Source organism: Carcharodon carcharias, chromosome 2, assembly GCF_017639515.1.
Source record: "Carcharodon carcharias isolate sCarCar2 chromosome 2, sCarCar2.pri, whole genome shotgun sequence".
In the NCBI taxonomy this organism is placed as follows: domain Eukaryota; kingdom Metazoa; phylum Chordata; class Chondrichthyes; order Lamniformes; family Lamnidae; genus Carcharodon; species Carcharodon carcharias.
In genome coordinates, this window is record NC_054468.1 from 122,832,245 (window position 1) to 122,852,056 (window position 19,812).

At 49.0% G+C, this 19,812-nt stretch overlaps 1 protein-coding gene across 3 annotated transcripts in view; it reads left to right on the plus strand.

Annotated features, from left to right (window-relative positions):
* Positions 1 to 15,606: 15,606 nt before the first annotated feature.
* Positions 15,607 to 19,812, plus strand: part of abch1 (ATP-binding cassette, sub-family H, member 1) — a 77,569-nt gene continuing 73,363 nt past the window's right edge. For all 3 annotated transcript variants that reach the window (XM_041208904.1, XM_041208913.1, XM_041208897.1), the window contains exon 1: positions 15,607 to 15,788. Coding sequence is in view for 1 of the 3 variants with exons in the window: in XM_041208897.1 (XP_041064831.1) it covers positions 15,786 to 15,788 (3 nt within the window). In the remaining 2 variants the exon portion in view is untranslated. The remainder of the gene's footprint in view (positions 15,789 to 19,812) is intronic.

Genomic DNA, 19,812 nt, shown 5'->3' on the forward strand with positions numbered 1-19,812 from the left:
TTTGCAATGGGTGCTGTGGGTCTCAGACAGGGCTGTTGCAATGTGTGCTGAGGTCTCAGTCTGAACCATTCGCAATGGGTGCTCAGGGTCTCAGAGAGGGCTGCTCACAGTGGGTGCTGAGGGTTTCAGACAGTGCTATTTGCAATGGGTGCTGAGGGTCTCAGGCAGGGCTGTTTGCAATGGGAGCTGTGGATCTCAGACAGAACAGTTTGTAATGGGTGCTGAGGGTATCAGTCAGGGCTGTTTGTAATGGGTGCTGCGGGTCTCAGACAGGGCTGTTTGCAATGTGTGCTAAGCGTCTCAGATAGGGCTATTTGCAATGCGTGCTCAGGGGCTCAGACATGGATGTTTGTAATGGGTGCTGAGGGACTCAAAGAAGGCTTTTTGCCATCGGTGCTGAGGGTCTCAGACAGGGCTGTTTATAATGTGTGCAGAGGGCTCAGGCAGGGCTATTTATAACAAGTTGTTTGGGTCTCAGACAGGGCTGTCTTCAATGGGTGCAGAGGGTCTCAGACAGGGCTCTTTGTAATGGATGCTCTAGATCTCAGACAGGTCTGTTTGTAATGGGTGCTGTGGGTCTCAGACAGGGCTGCTCAGTGGGTGCTGTGGATCTCAGAGTGGGTTGTTTATAATGGATGCTGAGGGTATCAGACAGGGCTGTCTGAAATGGCTGCAGATGGTCTCACACAAGGCTGCTTGTAATGGGTCATGTGGGTCTTAGACAGGGCTGTTTGTATTGGGTGCTGAGGGTTTCAGACTGGGCTGTTTGCAATGTATGCTGAGGGCACAAGCAGGGCAGTTTATAACAGGTGCTGTGGGTCTCAGACACAGCTGTTTGCAATGGGTGCTGAGGGTCTCAGACAAGGCTGTTTGTAATGGGTGCCGAGGTTCTCAGACAGGGCTGTTTGTAATGGGTGCTGAAGGTCTCAGACAGGGCTGTCTGCAATGGGTGCAGAGGGTCTCAGACAGGTCTCTTTATAATAGATACTGTAGTTCTCAGACAGGTCTGTTTGTAATGGGTGCTGTGGGTCTCAGACAGGACTGCTCAGTGTGTGCTGTGGATCTCAGAGAGGGCATGTATGCTGAGGGCACAAGCAGGGCAGTTTATAACAGGTGCTGAGGGTCTCAGACCGGGCTGTCTGCAATGGGTGCTGAGTGTCTCAAACACCGCTGTTTGTAAAGGGTGCTGAGGGTGTCAGACAGGGCTGTTTTTAATGGGTGGTGTGGGCCTCAGACAGGGCTGTTTTTAATGGGTGCTGAGGGTCTCAGACAGGGCTGTTTGCAATGAGTGCTGAGGGCCTCAGACTCGTCTGTTTGCAAAGGCTGCTGAGGGTCTCAGACAGGGCTGTTTGTAATGGGTGCTGTGGGGTCTCAGACAGGGATGTTTGTAATGGGTGCTGTGGGTCTCAGACAGGGCTGTTTTTAATTGGTGGTGTAGGTCTCAGACATGGCTCTTTTTAATGGGTGCTGACGGTCTCAGACAGTGCTGTTTGCAATGGGTGCAGAGGGCCTCAGACACCTCTGTTTGCAATGACTGCCGAGGGTCTCAGACAGGGCTGTGTGTAATGGGTGATGAGGGTCTCAGATGGGGATGTTTGCATTGAGTGCAGTGGCTCTCAGACAGGGCTGTTTTTAATGGGTGATGTTGGTCTCGGACAGGGCTGTTTGCAATGGGTGCTGTGGATCACAGACAGGGCTGTTTGAAATGGAAGCTCTGGGTCTCAGACACAGCTGTTTGCAATGGGTGTTCAGGGTCTCAGATAGGGCTGTCTGCAATGGGTGCTGAGGGTCTCAGGCACGGCTGTTTGTAACAGGTGCTGAGGGTCTCAGGCACGGCTGTTTGTAACAGGTGCTGAGGGTCTCAGACAGGGCTGTTTGCAATGGGTGCTGAGGGTGTCCGACAGGGATGTTTGCAATGGGTGCAATGGGTCTCAGACAGGGCTGTTTGCAAGGCCTTCTGAGGGTCTCAGACAGGGCTGTTTGTAATGGGTGATGTGGGTCTCAGACAGGGATGTTTGTAATGGGTGCTGAGGGTTACAGACAGGGCTATCTGCAATGGGTGCTAAGCGTCTCAGGGCTATTTGCAGTGCATGCTCAGGGCTCAGACTTGGCTTTTTGCCATGGGTGCTTTGGGTCTCAGACAGGTCCATTTGTAATGGGTGCTGAAGGTATCAGACAGGGATGTTTGTATTGGTGCTGTGGGTCTCAGACTCAGCTGTTTGTAATGGATCCTGCAGGTCTCAGACAAGACTGTTTGTAATGGATCATGTGGGTCTCAGACAGGCTGTTTGCATTGGGTGCTGACTGTCTCAGACTGGGCTCTTGCAACGTGTGCTGAGGTGTCAGGCAGGGCTGCTTATAACAGGTGCTGTGAGTCTCAGAGAGGGCCGTTTGCAATGGGTGCTGTGGGTCTCAGACAAGGCTGCTGTAATGGGTGCTGAGGGTCTCAGACAGGGCTGTTTGTAATGGCTGATGTGGGTCTCAGACAGGGATGTTTGCAATGTGTGCAGAGGGTCTCAGACAGGTCTGTTTGTAATGGGTGCTGTAGTTCTCATACAGGTCTGTTTGTAATGGGTGCTGTGGGTCTCAGACAGGGATGCTGAGTGGGTGCTGTGGTCTCAGACAGGGCTGTTTTTAATGGGTGATGTGGCTCTCAGTCAGAGCTGTTTGCAATGGGTGCTGTGGGTCTCAGACAGGGCAGTCTGCAACGGGTGCTGAGGGTCTCAGACAGGGCCGTTTGCAATGGGTGCTCGGAGTCTCAGGCTGAACGAATCGCTATGGGTACTGAGGTTCTCAGACAGGGCTGTGTGCAATGTGTGCTGTGGGTCTCAGACAAGACTGTTTGTAATGGGTGCTGAGGGTTTCATGCAGTGCTGTTTGTAATAGGTACTGTGGGTCTCAGACAAGGCTATTTTTAATGGGCAATGAGGGTCTCAGACAAGGCTGTTTGTAATGGTGCTGTGGGTCTCAGACAGGGCTGTGAGTAATGGGCGCTGAGTGTCTCAGAGAGGGCTGGTTGCAATGGGAGCCGATGGTCTCAGACAGTGTTGTTTGTAATTGGTGCTGTGGATCTCACACACGGCTCATTGTAATGGATGCTGTGGGTCTCAGACAGGACTGTTTGTAATGGGTGCTGTGGGCCTCAGACTCGGCTGTTTGCAATGGGTGCTGAGGGTCTCAGACAGGGCTTTTTGCAATGGGTGCTGAGGGTGTCAGAGAGGTCTGTTTGCAATGGGTGCTGAGGTCCTCAGACTCATCTTTTTGCAATGGGTGCTGATGGTCTCAGGCAAGGCTGTTTGCAATGGGAACTGTGGATCTCAGACAGGGCTGTTTGTAATGGGTGCTGATGGTGTCAGAGAGCTCTGTTTGCAATGGGTGCAGAGGGTCTCAGACAGGTCTGTTTGTAATGGGTGCTGTAGTTCTCATACAGGTCTGTTTGTAATGGGTGCTGTGGGTCAGACAGGGCTGCTGAGTGGGTGCTGTGGGTCTCAGACAGGGCTGTTTTTAACGGGTGATGTGGGTCTCAGTCAGGGCTGTTTGCAATGGGTGCTGTGGGTCTCAGACAGGGCTGTTTGTATTGGGTGCTGAGGGTCTCAGACTGGACTGTTTGCAATGTGTGCTGAGGGCACAGGCAGGGCTGTTTATAACAGGTGCTGTGGGTCTCAGACTGGGCTGTTTGCAATGGGTGCTTAGGGTCTCAAACAGGTCTGTTTGCAATGGGTGCTGAGCATCTCAGACAGGGCTGTTTCTAATGGGTGGTGTGGGTCTCAGACAGGGCTGTTTTAAATGGGTGCTGAGGGTCTCGGACAGGGCTGTTTACAATGGGTGCTGAGGGCCTCAGACTCATCTGTTTGCAATGGGTGCTGAGGGTCTCAGTCAGGGCTGTTTGCAATGGGTTATGTGGGCCTCAGACTGGGCTGTTTGCAATGAGTGCTGAGGGTATCAAACAGGGCTGTTTGTAATGCATGCTGAGGGTCTCAGACAGGGCTGTTTCCAATGAGTACTCTGGGTCTCAGACAGGACCGTTTGTAATGGCTGCTCGAGGTCTCAGACAGGTCTGTTTGTAATGGGTGCTGAGGGTATTAGGCAGGGCTGTTTGTATTGGTGCTATGGGTCTCAGACACAGCTGTTTGTAATGGGTCCTGAGGGTCTCAGACAACGCTGTTTGTGATGGGTCCTGTGTTTCTCAGCCAGGGCTGTTTATAACGGGTCCTGTGCGTCACAGACAGGGCTGTTTGCAATGGATGTTTTGGGTCTCAGAGGGGGCTGTTTGCAATGGGTGCTGAGGGTCTCAGACAGGGCCATTTGCAATCGGTGCTGTGGGTCTCAGACAAGGCTGTTTGTAATGGGTACAGAAAGTCTCAGTAGGGTTTTTTGTAATGGGTGCTGAAGGTCTCAGACCGGTCTCTTTGTAATGGATGCTGAAGTTCCCAGAAAGGTCTGTTTGTTATGGGTGCTGTGGGTCTCAGAGAGGGCTGTTTGTAACGGGTGCTGAGGGTCTCAGGCAAGGCTGTCTGCAATGGGTGCTGAGGGTCTCAGGCAAGGCTGTCTGCAATGGGTGCTGAGGGTCTCCGACAAGGCTGTTTGTGATGGTTGCTGAGGGTCTCAGACAGGGCTGTAAGTAATGGGTGCTGAGGGTCTCAGACAGGGCTGGTTGCAATGGGAGCCGAATGTCTCAGACAGTGTTGTTTGTAATCGCTGCTGTAGATCTCACACACAGCTCATTGTAATAGATGCTGTGTGTCTCAGACAGGACTGTTTGTAATGGGTGCTGCGGGTCTCAGACAAGGATGTTTGCAATGGGTGCTCTGGGTCTCAGACAGGGCTGTTTGCAATGGGTGCTGAGGGTGTCAGAGAGTTCTGTTTGCAATGGGTGCTGAGGGTCACAGACAGGTCTATTTGCAATGGGTGCTAAGCGTCTCAGACAGGGCTACTTGCAATGCATGGTCAGGGGCTCAGACATGGTTTTTTGCCATGGGTGCTCTGGGTCTCAGACAGTGCTGTTTCTAATGGGTGCTGTGGGTCTCAGACAGGACCATTTGTAATGGGTGCTGTGGGTCTCAGACAGATCTGTTTGTAATGGGTGCTGAGGGTATCAGACAGGGATGTTTGTATTGGTGCTGTGGGTCTCAGACATAGCTGTTTGTAATGGGTCCTGCAGGTCTCAGACAAGACTGTTTGTAATGGATCATGTGGGTCTCAGACAGGGCTGTTTATATTGGGTGCTGACTGTCTCAGACTGGGCTCTTTGCAATGTGCGCTGAGGGCTCAGGCAGGGCTGCTTATAACAGGTGCTGTGAGTCTCAGAGAGGGCCGTTTGCAATGGGTGCTGTGGGTCTCAGACAAGGCTGCTGTAATGGGTGCAGAGGACAGGACTCTTTGGAATGGGTGCTGAAGGACTCAGACAGGGCTGTCTGCAATGGGTGCAGAGGGTCCCAGACAGGTCTGTTTGTAATGGATGCTGTGGTTCTCATACAGGTCTGTTTGTAACAGGTGCTGTGGGCCTCAGACAGGGCTGCTCAGTGGGTGCTGTGGATTTCAGAGAGGGCTGTTTGTAATGGATGCTGAGGGTCTCAGACAGGCTGTCTGCAATGGGTGCTGAGTGTCTCAAACACCGCTGTTTGTAACGGGTGCTGAGGCTCTCAAACAGGTCTGTTTGCAATGGGTGCTGAGGGTCTCAGACAATGCTGTTTCTAATGGGTGATGTGGATCTCAGACAGGGCTGTTTTTAATGGGTGGTGTGGGTCTCAGGCAGGACTGTTTTAAATGGGTGCTGAGGGTCTCAGACAGGGCCTTTTGCAATGGGTGCTGAGGGCCTCAGACTCTTCTGTTTGCAATGGCTGCTGAGGGTCTCAGACAGGGCTGTTTGTAATGGGTGATGTGGGTCTCAGACAGGGATGTCTGTAATGGGTGCGGTGGGTCTCAGACAGGGCTGTTTTTAATGGGTGATGTGGGTCTCAGACAGGGATGTTTGCAATGGGTGCTGTGGCTCTCAGACAGGGCTGTTTTTAATGGGTGGTGTAGGTCTCAGACAGGGCTGTTTGTAATGGGTGATGTGGGTCTCAGACAGGGATGTTTGCAATGGGTGCTGAGGGTGTCAGAGAGGTCTGTTTGCAATGGGTGCTGAGGGTCACAGACAGGACTATCTGCAATGGGTGCTAAGCGTCTCAGACCGGGATATTTGCAATGCATGCTCAGGGGCTCAGACATGGTTTTTTGCCATGGGTGCTGTGGGTCTCAGACAGGGCTGTTTGCAATGGGTGCTCTGGGTCTCAGACAGGACCATTTGTAATGGGTGCTGTGGGTCTCAGATCAGTTTGTAATGGGTGCTGAGGGTATCAGACAGGGATGTTTGTATTGGTGCTGTGGGTCTCAGACACGGCTGTTTGTATTGGGTCCTGCTGGTCTCAGACAAGACTGTTTGTAATGGATCATGTGGTTCTCAGACAGGGCTGTTTGCATTGGATGCTGACTGTCTCAGACAGCGCTCTTTGCAATGTGTGCTGAGGGCTCAGGCAGGGCTGTTTATAACAGGTGCTGTGAGTCTCAGAGAGGGCTGTTTGCAATGGATGCTGAGGGTCTCAGACAGGGCCATTTGCCATGGGTGCTGTGGGTCTCAGACAAGGCTGCTGTAATGGGTGCAGAGGGTCTCAGACAGGTCTGTTTGTAATGGATGCTGGAGTTCTCATACAGGTCTGTTTGTAACAGGTGCTGTGGGTCTCAGACAGGGCTGCTCAGTGGGTGCTGTAGATCTCAGAGAAGGCTGTTTGTAATGGATGCTGAGGGTCTCAGACAGGGCTGTTTGCAATGGGTGCTTAGGGTCTCAAACAGGTCTGTTTGCAATGGGTGCTGAGCGTCTCAGACAGAGCTGTTTCTAATGGGTGGTGTGGGTCTCAGACAGGGCTGTTTTTATTGGATGGTGTGGGTCTCAGACTGGGCTGTTTTAAATGGGTGATGTGGGTCTCAGACAGGGCTGTTTGTAATGGGTAATGTGGGTCTCAGACAGGGATGTTTGCAATGGGTGATGTGGATCTTAGTCAGGGCTTTTTGCAATGGGTGCTGTGGGTCTCAGACAGGGCTGTTTGCAATGGGTGCTGAGGGTGTCAGAGAGGTCTGTTTGCAATGGGTGCTGAGGGTCTCAGACAGGGCTGTTTGTAATGGGTGATGTGTGTCTCAGACAGGGCTGTTTTTAATGGGTGCTATGAGTCTCAGACAGGTCTGTTTTTAATGGGTGCTGAGGGTCTCAGACAGGGCTATTTGCAATGGGTGCTATGAGTCTCAGACAGGTCTGTTTGTAATGGGTGCCGAAGGTCTCAGACAGGCCTCTTTGTAATAGATGCTGTAGTTCTCAGACAGGTCTGTTTGTAATGGATGCTGTAGTTCTCATACAGGTCTGTTTGTAACAGGTGATGTGGGTCTCAGACAGGACTCCTTAGTCGGTGCTGTGGATCTCAGAGAGGGCTGTTTGTAATGGATGCTGAGGGTCTCAGACCGGGCTGTCTGCACTGGGTGCTGAGTGTCTCAAACACCGCTGTTTGTAACGGGTGCTGAGGCTCTCAGACAAGGCTGTTTGTAACGGGTGCTGAGGGTCTCGGACAGGGCTGTTTGCAATGGGTGCAGTTTGTCTCTGACAAGCTGTTTGCAATGGTGCTGTGGGTCTTTGACAGGGCTGTTTGCAATGGGTGCAGTTGTTCTCAGACAGGGCCGTTTCAATGGGTGCTGTGCGTCTCAGACATGGCTGTTTGTAATGGCTTCTGAGAGTTTTAGATACGGCTGTTTGTAATGGGTGCTGAGGGTCTCTGATAGGGCTGCACTCTCCCAACAGATACCAGCTTTGGGAGTGTTAATTGATAGCTGCACGGTGGTGTTTACAGAGACATGAGGGTGAAGGGAACAGGGCAGGTTTGGGGGCTGTAATCTTCCTTGAAATGGTCGGATTCAGATATTAAATGCAGTCCTGGGGCCTTGCGGACCAGGCTACAGGACTATGTTGGCCACACACATCATGGTCAGGGCCCAGGGAGGGTCAAGGCCTGTCTGCTCAATGGGGTTGTGCACAGCTTGTTGTGCAGGGCATGGTCAGTGTCTCACACATGGTGGGCTTGGGGATGGCAGGCCCAGTACTGGGCTGCAGGCGGTATAGTCATGGTCGGGGAGGGTATCTGCAGCCTGTGAATGGGGGAAATGTAATTAAGTGGGGGCTACTCGAAGCTCTCATGGTGGGGCGGGTGGAGCCTCTGTATGTGACCATGCACACAGCCTCAAGATGGGGAAGCGTGAGGTCCACATGGGGCAGGGGAACATCCACAGTGATGGGTTCAGTGGGGAGGGCAGGAATGTCCACAATAATAGCTATGGGCTCCAGGGTTACGGGAGGGTGAGGGGGTGGTGGCTGGAGAATGACCAGAGGGAGGTCTACCTGCTCATCGAGGGCTTCCAGGATGGTTGGAGGGACGTGAATAGGTACAGGACGAGGGTTGAAGCTGGTCTGGATGTACAAGTGTCACACCACCGTGTGGAGACCCTGAAGCAAGGAGGCAATTTAAACCTGAAACTGGAAAACAATCCACAGAGGAGGGGCCTGAGGCAGTGCGGGAGGGGCCTGAGGCAGTGCGGGGGGGGTCTGAGGCAGTGCGGGAGGGGCCTGAGGCAGTGCGGGGGGGGTCTGAGGCAGTGCGGGAGGGGCCTGAGGCAGGACTCTGGGGCCCTGTGAAGGGGTAGCTTCATACTTATTAGAATTTCAACATGGAGGTGAAGGCTCAGCTGAGAGAACACATGAAGACTTCATTGAAAAGCTAGAGTTGGAACCTGTAACTCATGGTGTGTTTTTCGCAAGACCATATCAGGCGTTGGGGTCACATTAGAGGTGGCCTCATTGAGCATTTAACTGTCAGAGCAATGGGAGAAGGGATGACACAGTCAGCCATTAAGGGAACACACCTGCTGGGTATGTGCAAGATGCTCTATTTGAAACCCTGTAAATTGCATTGTCCAGTTTACATGGGTCACTGGCCCCAAGGCTTCCAGTCATTCCAAATGTGCCAGGCAGTGGTGATCTCTAATCCTAATCAGGCAGCGTATGAGTACATGGCTGCCCTGAAGTCTCTTCTATCGTCCGAGGGATTGAGATGTCAAATTGTTGGGGTGGCTTCTTAGACATCTATGATCAGTGAGAGAGCGCCTCAGCGACAGGGCTGGAACTGGGGGAGGCAGCTAGCCCGAGTACAGTCCCAGGGCATGACAGTGGCTTTCTGGCTGGGAGTGGGAGGTCTGTAATTGTTGGCTGAGATACATTTGTCTGTTGGATCTATCTGTCTGCAGGAAGGAGGAGGATTGCAGAATGGAGGCTGCAGTCAGCGCAGCCTTTTTGATGTCAGTGCTCAGACTGAGGAGGGGAAGAAGGGCCCAGCGCTGTCTTGCACAGCTTCGAGTGGAGCCCCGGCCTGAGGTGCATGACTCAGGGGAACCCCTGAGGCTGACGGGGTCAGACCCATCACACAGAGGTGACTGGTGTGACCAAGGGTATACTGAAGACGCCCCTCCTATTTGGAGATGAGCGAGAGACGTTGCCGCGCATGTTTACGTTTGTCAAGAGATGTGGTGGCTGATATCTGCCACATGCTGCTGGAGGGTCTGGCACTGCTGGAGTTGGAGACCACCATCTGCCAATGCCCCTGAAGGCCACCACCACACTCAATTTGTTTGCAAGCGGCTCGTTCCAGGGATCCACAGAAAACCTATGCGGCATCTCTCAGTCCTCCACACATCAATATACAAAGAAGGTGGTGAATGCCTCCTGCAGTAAGGCTCATCATCTTAGAAAGTTCACAATGGGTGAAGCGGGCCAGGCTGCTAGATTTCTGGCATTTGCAGCAATCCCTGGCTTACCGAGAGTGCAGGGAGCGATTAATTGTACAAGTGTGGCATTGAGCGCTCAGTGGCAGCCGCTCCCGATCTTCAGTGACAGGAAAGAGCTCCCACTCCCTGAACGTTCAGCTGGTCTGCCATCACCTGGGTAACCTGGGAGTTCTCACAACTCCTGCACCCTGGGTCACTCCCAGGGCTGCAGCGTTTCCATTGATGGCTGCTTGGAGATAAGGGGCACCCGCTGAAGAGATGGCTCATCATACCCTGTGTGTTGCCCTCAAAGTGCCTCAGAGGAGAGATACAACATGGTGCACTCTGTGGCAAGGTTTATGTTGGATCCAATGCCCTTAGGTTTGTTGGGCTAAAGGATCCGAGTCGCACGCTTAAATCCGGGTGACCAAGTTGGTACAGGGACAGAGAACATCAGGAGATTGTCATTAGAATAAACACATCCTGTTTATTTACAAACTAAACTAAGCTATAGTAGCTATACTTATGTGCTCACAATTCAAAACTCTGTATTCACTTATCAGTGACTAACTCAAGACTCCCCCCAGTGAGGTGGCCCATGCTATTCTGCTATTGGGTATTAAGATCATGTGACCTTATATTACAATACATGTCTTAAAGGTACATTACATATTCCCAGCCACCATATATAGCTGCGTGCAATTGAATTCACCAAGGCTCCATAGACAGCACCTTCCACAAACTATGACCCTATCATCTAGAAGGACAAAGGCAACAGACACATGGGAACACCACCACCTGGAAGTTCCCCTCCAAGTCACTCACCATCCTGATTTGGAAATATATTGTCACTCCTTCATTGTCACTGGGTCAAAATCGTGGAACTCCCTTCCTAACAGCACTGTGGGTGTACCTACACCACATGGACTGCAGCAGTTCAAGAAGGCAGCTCACCACCACCTTCTCAAGGGCAACTAGGAATGGACAATAAATGCTGGCATAGCCAGCGAAGCCCACATCCCATGAATTATTAGAAAAAAAAATTCCTTCATGTTGGAAATTCCGGGATGTGCACTGTGAAGTTCAGATAACAAAGGCTTTCGTCCTTTTGGACGAACAATCACTCGAGCTTCCCACAACAGGGTACCTTCTTGGCTGGTTATCTGGTATCTTCTCCGGAAATACGGTTTCACTTCTTCAGACTCTTGTGTTGTGACCAACCATGAAGAACTTGACTCCTCAATTTGGATAAGACGTTCGTCCAATCTTTAATTTATTTAGCAGATATCGGTGATGTGTCCAGGAACCTCAACAACAAAACGAACTCCTGAGGAATTGGAACATCCTCATCTTTTACCTGCAAGAGTAAACGATTGAGTGCATCTGCATTTGCAATTTGACTTCCAGTCCATGAATAAAAGTATACTCAAAAGCTAAGATCAATGTCCATCTTTGGACTCTAGCTGATACTACAGCGGGTATAGCCTTGTCTTCGCTGAAAAGTCCGAATAATGGCTTGTGGTTCATTATGTTAGTAAAATGATAACCATGTACAAATTGATTAAACTTTTTAACACTGAAAACGATCACCAGGCCTTCTTTTTCAATTTGTGAGCAGTTTTCCTCTGCAGTACTAAGTGCTCTCAACACATATCCTATAGGTCGTTCTGATTCATCATCCATTCGATGGGATAGCACTGCTCCCACTCCGTAAGGTGATGCGTCACACGTTAATATCAACTCTCTTTTTGAGTCAAAATGTACTAGCAGCTTGGACAATTGTATCAACTTTTTCACTTTTGTGAAAGCTTCTTCCTGTGGAGTTTTGCCAAGACCATTTCTTGAGCAAGTAATAGGGTGGTGCCAGTTCAGTGACATATTAGGCAAGAAACGTCCATAGTAATTGACCATCCCCAAGAATGATTTCTGTTTGGAGGTATTCTTTGGTGCTGGGCTTCTCTAATGGCTTCCACTTTCTCTTCAACTGGATGTGAATCTACCTTGTGACCTAGGTAAGTTAACTCTATTGCCTGGAATGTGCACTTTTCCTTTTTCAATCTCACTCCAACCTGTGAAAAACGTTTCAGAACTTCCTCCAAGTTCATCAAATGTTCGTTTTCAGTGAGTCCAGTCACGAGAATGTCATCCAAATAATCTACAACATGAGCCCTCCACCTGGCTTGCTGCTAGAGGCCAATCTCACCTTTGCCCACAGGAATGATCCCTATCCTCCCCTGCCAACTCAATGGCAATCTCCCCAAATTGACGGAGCTCCTGTATGTCCATGTTCCCTCCTCCCATTTGGGATCTTCCCTCCTATTGTGGGTGAGCTTGGCCTGCATGAACACAAATGGGTGGAACGTGATGAGAAGGGATGGAGGAGAGGTTGGGAAGCATGCGTGTCTGCTATGTGTGCTGAGCACTCGCCAGTGAGGGCTGAGGGTGGAGTTTGTGCAGCATGATTGATGAGATGCTGGCGATGTTCAAGTACCCATGAGACAATCAGTGCTGATGTGCACCCCCACGTTAATATTGTGCGAGATCCCTGAGTAGTGTAAACCTTTGAGTGCCTGATGTGTGTGGGTGAGTTTGGAGCGAGCAGAAGGTTGACCTACCCTGACGGAGCAGATTAGATCATTCACCCTCTTCCTGCATGGCAGGGCAGCTCGTTGCTGGTTGCCCAGGGCACAGGCCTCCTCTGGAACTGCCGGCGGGGTGAGATTGGTGGACCTCCTGGTTCCATCCCTTGGGAAAAGGACATCCCAGCATTGGCGATGGCCTTGGATGAAAGCTTCAAGGGGGTTGTGCCTGACCCTTGGGGCTACCGTCTCCTTTGTCCTGGGAGCCATCTCAGGAAGTGGCAATCACACAGTTGGGTTGTAGAGAGTGACTGTGTGTGTTCGGCTCGTGTTTAAATATGGCATCAGGACCTTCGACCCCATTAGGGGATGGTTGGGTGGACGAATCAGTGACCACCCCGCCTCGTGATTCAGAGCAATGCTCACCAATGTATAACTAACAAACTTCCAAGTGTAAAATTGGATGCAATGACCCTCCTTGCCGCCCAGTGGGAAATGCACCACTTATCCCACCCACCACCACAGTCTCTGGAGCAGAAAATTCCACCCATTAAGCTGAACAGTGGTAGAAATTAAGTCTAGCTTTTACCTCTGGGCTACTTTGTTTCCCTGATGTGATCATAATACTGAGACCGTTAATTATTTCCTCCTGGTATCACAGTCAGGAATTTGAATGATAACCTTCTGTTCTTTAAGAAGCTCATAAATAATTTGTGACTTTTCTACTGGTCAGAGGAGAGAGGCAGAGATCTTTCTCCTTCCTAGATACAAAGAGGTGTATTTTGTCTTGAATCTCGGGAATGAAATACCTCCTCATCATTGTTTTAATCAAGAAACCAGCAAGAGTGTGAACAGATTTGCCCAGTCATTGTGTTGACCGATTCTCTAAAACTATCATCAGGACAAATTCAATGTTTAATCCCAGGAAGATTGTGACTGAAGGTTTGGTGAGATGTAACTGTGTCAATGTGTCTTAATAGGCAACACTCACCTCTGAGTGAGAAGCATGTGTGTTCAACACCCACTTCAGAAACTGAGCATAAAAAACCAGGCTGACACTTCATGTGCAGTATTGAGGGAGTGCTGCACTGTCAGAGGGTCAGTACTGAGGGATGCTGCACTGTTGGTCAGTATAGAGGGAGTGCTGCAATGTCAGAGGGTCAATACTGAGGGAGGGCTGCACTGTCAGAGGGTCCGTACAGAGGGCGTGCTGCATTGTCAGAGGGTCAGTACTGAGGAAGTGCTGCACTGTCAGAGAGTCAGTACTGAGGGAGTGCTGCACTGTTGGAGGGTCAGTATTGAGGGAGTTCCGCACTGTCAGAGGTGCCATCTTTCAGATGAGACATTAAACCAATGGTTTAAACCACCCTCTCTCAGCTGGGTGTAAAACATCCCAAGACATTATTTTAAAGAGGAGCAGCAGTGTCACCCCCAGTGTCCTGGCCAATATTTACCCCTCAACATCACAAAAAAACTGATTATCTGGTTATTATCACATTGCTATTTGTGGAGCTTGCTGTGTGTAAATTGGCTGCTGCATTTCCTACATTACAACAATGAACACACTTCAAAAATACTTCATTGGCTGTAAAGCGCTCTGGGGCATCTGGTGGTCTTGAAAGATGTTATAGAAATGCAAGACTTTCTTTTTCTTTTTTTTAGTAGAATAGAATGAACGGACTGCTCTGTTTTTATGGGTTTCCTTCTAGTCACCCAATGGTTTACAATCTGGTTTTCCAGATGTTTCTTTGTAAAAACCCAGATTATCTCCATCCATCTTAACACTGGAGGATGCTTGTCAAACCGGAGGAAGTGAAATAACCAATTCTCTCTGCAGGGACTGAGTCCCTCACATGCTGTATATTGACATTTTGTCCCTCTTCTTGCAGTCACCAACTAAAATTCCAGCTTTTAATAAAGTAGCAAAATAGTTGAAACAGATCTCTAACATCAGTTTGTGAGTTGTGTTTTGATTATTTATGTTCTCAAAGAAAGACTTTAAGGTAGGTCATTCCTGATTCAATCTCCAAGTGATGCAATGCAAACTGAGTTAGATTGCCTGCTGAGTGATTGTGTACTCTCTTCACAACAGATTTCCACATCTGAAACACTGCCCGACTCTGTCTCAGCTCCTCTGCTGCTGAAACCCTCACTCCTGCCTTTGTTACCTCCAGACTCAACTATTACGATTCTCTCCCGTCTGCCCTCCCACATTCGACTTTCTGTAAACTTGAGCTCATGTCCCAACGCACACCAAGTCCCGTTCCCCTATTACTCCTGTATCCAATGGCCTACACTGGATCGCTGTCTGGCAATGCCTCGATTTTAACATTCTCATCTTTGTCCTCGGCCCCTCCCCATTCCTGTAATTTTCTCTGGCTCTACAACCCTCTGAGGTCTCTGCCTTCCTCTACTTCTGCCCTTTCGAGCATCCCCGATTTTGATCACTTCACCATTGGCGGCCGTGCATTCCGCTGCCTGGGCCCTAAGCTCTGGAATTCCCTCCCTAACCCTCTGCACCTCTCTACCTGTTCCTTTAAGATACTCCTTCAGAACATAAGAAATAGGAGCAGGAGTAGGCCATTCAGCCCCTCCAATCTGTCTCACCATTCAATATCACGTCTGATCCTACACCTCATCTCCCACCATTCCCTTAGTGTCCAAAAATCTATCGATCTCACTTTGAAAACCTGTTTCTTTGACCAAACTCTTGGTTTCCTCTCCTACTGTGTGTCCCACTGTCAAGTTTTGTTTGAATTTTGTTGGCATGAAATGTTTGAGGCTGGTACAAAAATTATAGAAAAGCTGCAGCCATTATGAAAATGATTTCTGTGAGTTGCCACTTTTGGAATTCTGGGCTGCAAACACTTCTCGAGCAGAAGGTAGCTTGGTGTCCTCAGAAAGACAAACTGAAAAGGCACAGATAGAGTTAATGCACATCAACATTAGCCGGTGAAGGGGTGAACTCCCTCTCAGTATAATTATTTCACGTTTGCTGTTTAAAATTGTGTCCTGCAGTTGAGAAATGCTGAAACTCTGCTGCTTAGAGTTAAACCACCTGTGAAATAGGATCCACAGGACATAAGACACACACACAATATCAGAGTGTATCCTGTGATGCATACAAGCTTAGACCTGAATGAGTGAGAGTTCCTGTTCCGGGCCCGGTCTTATTGTGGTGGAGGCAACAGAGCAAAGCAGCTCCACAGGGGGAATCTCACTGGAGCTGCTGAAGTTTCTGAGAAACACCATCACGGGGCTTAAAATCCAAAGTCCTGAGTATTGCAAAGCCTGGATTCTTGTTAAGGTGCAAACAACGGAATAAGCCTGTGTCCAGTGACTACCTACGACTGCAGATGTTGTGCACCAATGGTATTTATGAAGTTGTGTAATTCTTGCACTTACCAAACCATTATTTGTGATAAATGATGAAACAGGAAAGAAAATGTGTGAAAGAATCTGACAAGTGCTCAGCAGTCATCTTGTTAAATATAACTGCTCAGATTTTAGGAGAAATACATTTGCGGGTGAAAAGAAAGCAAATTTTCAAGATAATATAAATGTTACTCACCTTAACATATGAGAAGTTACTTTTAGAGCAATGAAAAGATCAAGTCAAAGAATCTGACAGATTAGTAAGCCATTTTTCATTGATATTGGAAGTCGAAGAGGGTTAAAAGATTCATCAGGACAGTTTCAGGTGGAGTTTTAAATGGCACTAGTTTACAGTCGGTTCCCCTGTACCATTATTCTGTAACTGTCACTGCGATGCATAATGACCACAATGTTGTAAATGTAAAAGTAGATGCAAATCTAATCTGGCACAGGATAAGAAGCCTCAGATTAGGTGGACCGAGATTACTGAAGTCACGGGAGCTGTGTTAGGGTTCACCCCTTGCTCCAACATCCACCACTTCACTGGAGCCTGGGAGTGTCCTGTTGACTGAAGGGAGACTCATACTGTTCAGATATTCAAAAAGGGCAACCCACTTAAAACCAGGAAATTTGCCACCCGTCATTTGCTATTCAGTGCTCCCAGGCTGGCAGAGAAGGAATTATTATGTTATTAATAACAGGGATTTATTATTAGACATGCAGTTTACGAATCAGAATCAGGTTATGTTTTACAGACTGGGTTGAATTCTTTAAGGAAGTAAAGAGGTTGCTTATTGATGTCAGACTTTGTATATTTAGAATTCTCAAAAACTTTTGACAAAAACCTCACGTTAATTTTCCCAATAGATGCTACAAGAAGAATGAACTATGCTTTATTTATTAACATAATGTAGATAGATAGAGTCTGAATTTTTTTTAAAGTTGGTGATGTGTCTGAGTGAAACTATGGAGGAACTGAGAAATGTCCAGAGTAGTTGCTAAATTAGAAGCTGTGGTTGATATATTCTACAGCTACAAGTGACAAAGGAAGCATTGTTTTACACATTGTTTTGTGGGTGAGCAGATAATCTGTTGTATGCTCAGGGAGCAGTGTAGACTGAGTTAATAGTTCCAAAGACAGATATAAACCCCAATCTGAAAACTCTCTTCTCTCATGGAAACTGACCTGTATTATCTGTCATTGTGGTTTGTGGAAGTGTTTAACTGATTTGTTGCTTGAATTAAATAATAGATTTTCAGTGTGTCACACTTGCTGCTGTAGAACATGGTCATGGACAGGATAAAAAAAACTCCTGAGATAAAAACATAAAACTGCGGATGCTGGAAATCCAAAACAAAAACAGAATTACCTGGAAAAACTCAGCAGGTCTGGCAGCATCGGCAGAGAAGAAAAGAGTTGACATTTTGAGTCCTCATGACCCTTCAACAGAACTGGGTGAATCCAAGGAGAGGGGTGAAATATAAGCTGGTTTAAGGTGGGAGGTGGGGGGGGGGAGGGGGGGGTGGGGTTGGGTGGGGGGAGAGAAGTGGAGGGGGGGTGGTGTGGTTGTAGGGACAAGCAAGCAGTGAAAGGAGCAGATAATCAAAAAATGTCAGAGACAAAAGAACACAGAGGTGTTGAAGTTGGTGATATTATCTAAATGAATGTGCTAATTAAGAATGGATGGTGGGGCACTCAAGGTATAGCTCTAGTGGGGGTTGGGGGGGGGCATAAAAGATTTAAAAATAATGGAAATAGGTGGGAAAAGAAAAATCTATATAAATTATTGGAAAAAACAAAAGGAAGGGGGAAGAAACAGAACCGGGGTGGGGATGGAAGAGGGAGTTCAAGATCTAAAGTTGTTGAATTCAATATTCAGTCCGGAAGGCTGTAAAGTAGCTAGTCGGAAGATGAGGTGCTGTTCCTCCAGTTTGCATTGGGCTTCACTGGAACAATGCAGCAGGCCAAGGACAGACATGTGGGCAAGAGAGCAGGGTGGAGTGTTAAAGTGGCAAGCGACAGGGAGGTTTGGGTCATTCTTGAGGACAGGGTGTTCTGCAAAGCGGTCGTCCAGTTTACGTTTGGTCTCTCCATTGTAGAGGAGACCGCATTGGGAGCAACGAATACAGTAGACCAAGTTGGGGGAAATGCAAGTGAAATGCTGATTCAGGTGAAAGGAGTGTTTGGGCCCTTGGACAGTGAGGAGAGAAGAAGTGAAGGGACAGGTGTTGCATCTTTTGCGTGGGCATGGGGAGGTGCCATAGGTGGGGGTTGAGGAGTAGGGGGTGATGGAGGAGTGGACGAGGGTGTCCCGGAGGGAATGATCCCTACGGAATGCCGCCAGGGAGGGTGAAGGGAAGATGTGTTTATCATGCTGGAGTTGGCGGAAATGGTGGAGGATGATCCTTTGAATGCGGAGGCTGGTGGGGTGATGAGTGAGGACAAGGGGGACCCTATCATGTTTCTGGGAGGGAGGAGAAGGCGTGAGGGCAGATACGCAGGAGATGGGCCGGACATGGTTGAGGGCCCTGTCAACGACCGTGGATGGAAAACCTTGGTTAAGGAAGAAGGAGGACATGACAGAGGAACTGTTTTTGAAGGTAGCATCGTCAGAACAGATGCGACGGAAGTGAAGGAACTGAGAGAATGGGATGGAGTCCTTACAGGAAGCGGGGTGTGAGGAGCTGTAGTCGAGGTAGCTGTGGGAGTCGTTAGGCTTGTAATGGATATTGGTGGACAGTCTATCACCAGAGATTGAGACAGAGAGGTCAAGGAATGGAAGGGAAGTGTCAGAGATGGACCACGTGAAAATGATGGAGGGGTGGAGATTGGAAGCAAAATTAATAAATTTTTCCAAGTCCTGATGAGAGCATGAAGCAGCACCGAAGTAATCATCAATGTACCGGAGAAAGAGTTGTGGAAGGGGGCCGGAGTAGGACTGGAACAAGGAATGTTCCACATACCCCATAAAGAGACAGGCATAGTTGGGGCCCATGCGGGTACCCATAGCCACACCTTTTATTTGGAGGAAGTGAGAGGAGTTGAAGGAGAAATTGTTGTGTGAGAACCAGTTCAGCCAGACGGAGGAGAGTAGTGGTAGATGGGGATTGGTCGGGCCTCTGTTCAAGGAAGAAGCTAAGGGCCCTCAGACCTCTTTGTTTAATTGACTGCCACTCCTCTTCAAGAAATGCCTACCTTGAAGAAGTTTTGTTCGTCTCTGCGGCAAGATTTCCGTATCTCTCTTTTGTCTTGTTCACCTTCATTGCTTTCCATTTCTCTCCTAGTGTTTGACAAGGTGTTTACTAAAACCCGCTTTCACAGCCATATCTCCTTTCTCAGTGACTGTCTCTGTCTCCGACTTACCCCACGTGGATTTCAACTGAAATTCCATTCCTCTTGTTTCGAACCCACCCAGGATTATAGGTATCTCCGGGACATAAAACGTTTCTCGGACTGCTGTTCCCATCAGATTCTGAGATCCACACTCAGTGCCATGCACCGCCATATGAACACACTCGACCTCTCCCTCCAGCAGCACCACCGTACCCTTTTTCAAAGCTGCACGTGCCCCCAGTTTCATTTTATTCTTCGTCTCATCCAACACCTCAACAAGAAACTTTTTCTCTTTCTCTCAAGTGCTAAGGAACGCAAGCTCCAACAACTCATCGACACCAACACCCATCTAGGACCCTCCACCCCGGCCTGCCCCTCCGTCCCCACCCCATCTTCCAATCCCAGCCCCAGCCGTGTATTCACTATACCCCTGACCTTCCCATCTCCGACGCTGAACATTCAGTGCTCAGCAAAGGACTTAGTTTCATACCCTTACGCCCTCACCTCAATGAATTTCGGGCTCGACACAATGCTGAACTCTTCTTCCGCCGTTTTCGTCTCCGGGCTCACTTCCTTGGGCATGAGTCCTCTCCCCGTTCAACGGATCCTTTTACCCACCTCCAATATTCTCCCTCCACCTGGACCCCTCCCTCTGGATTCTTACCTTCTCTTGATCTTTTCATTGAG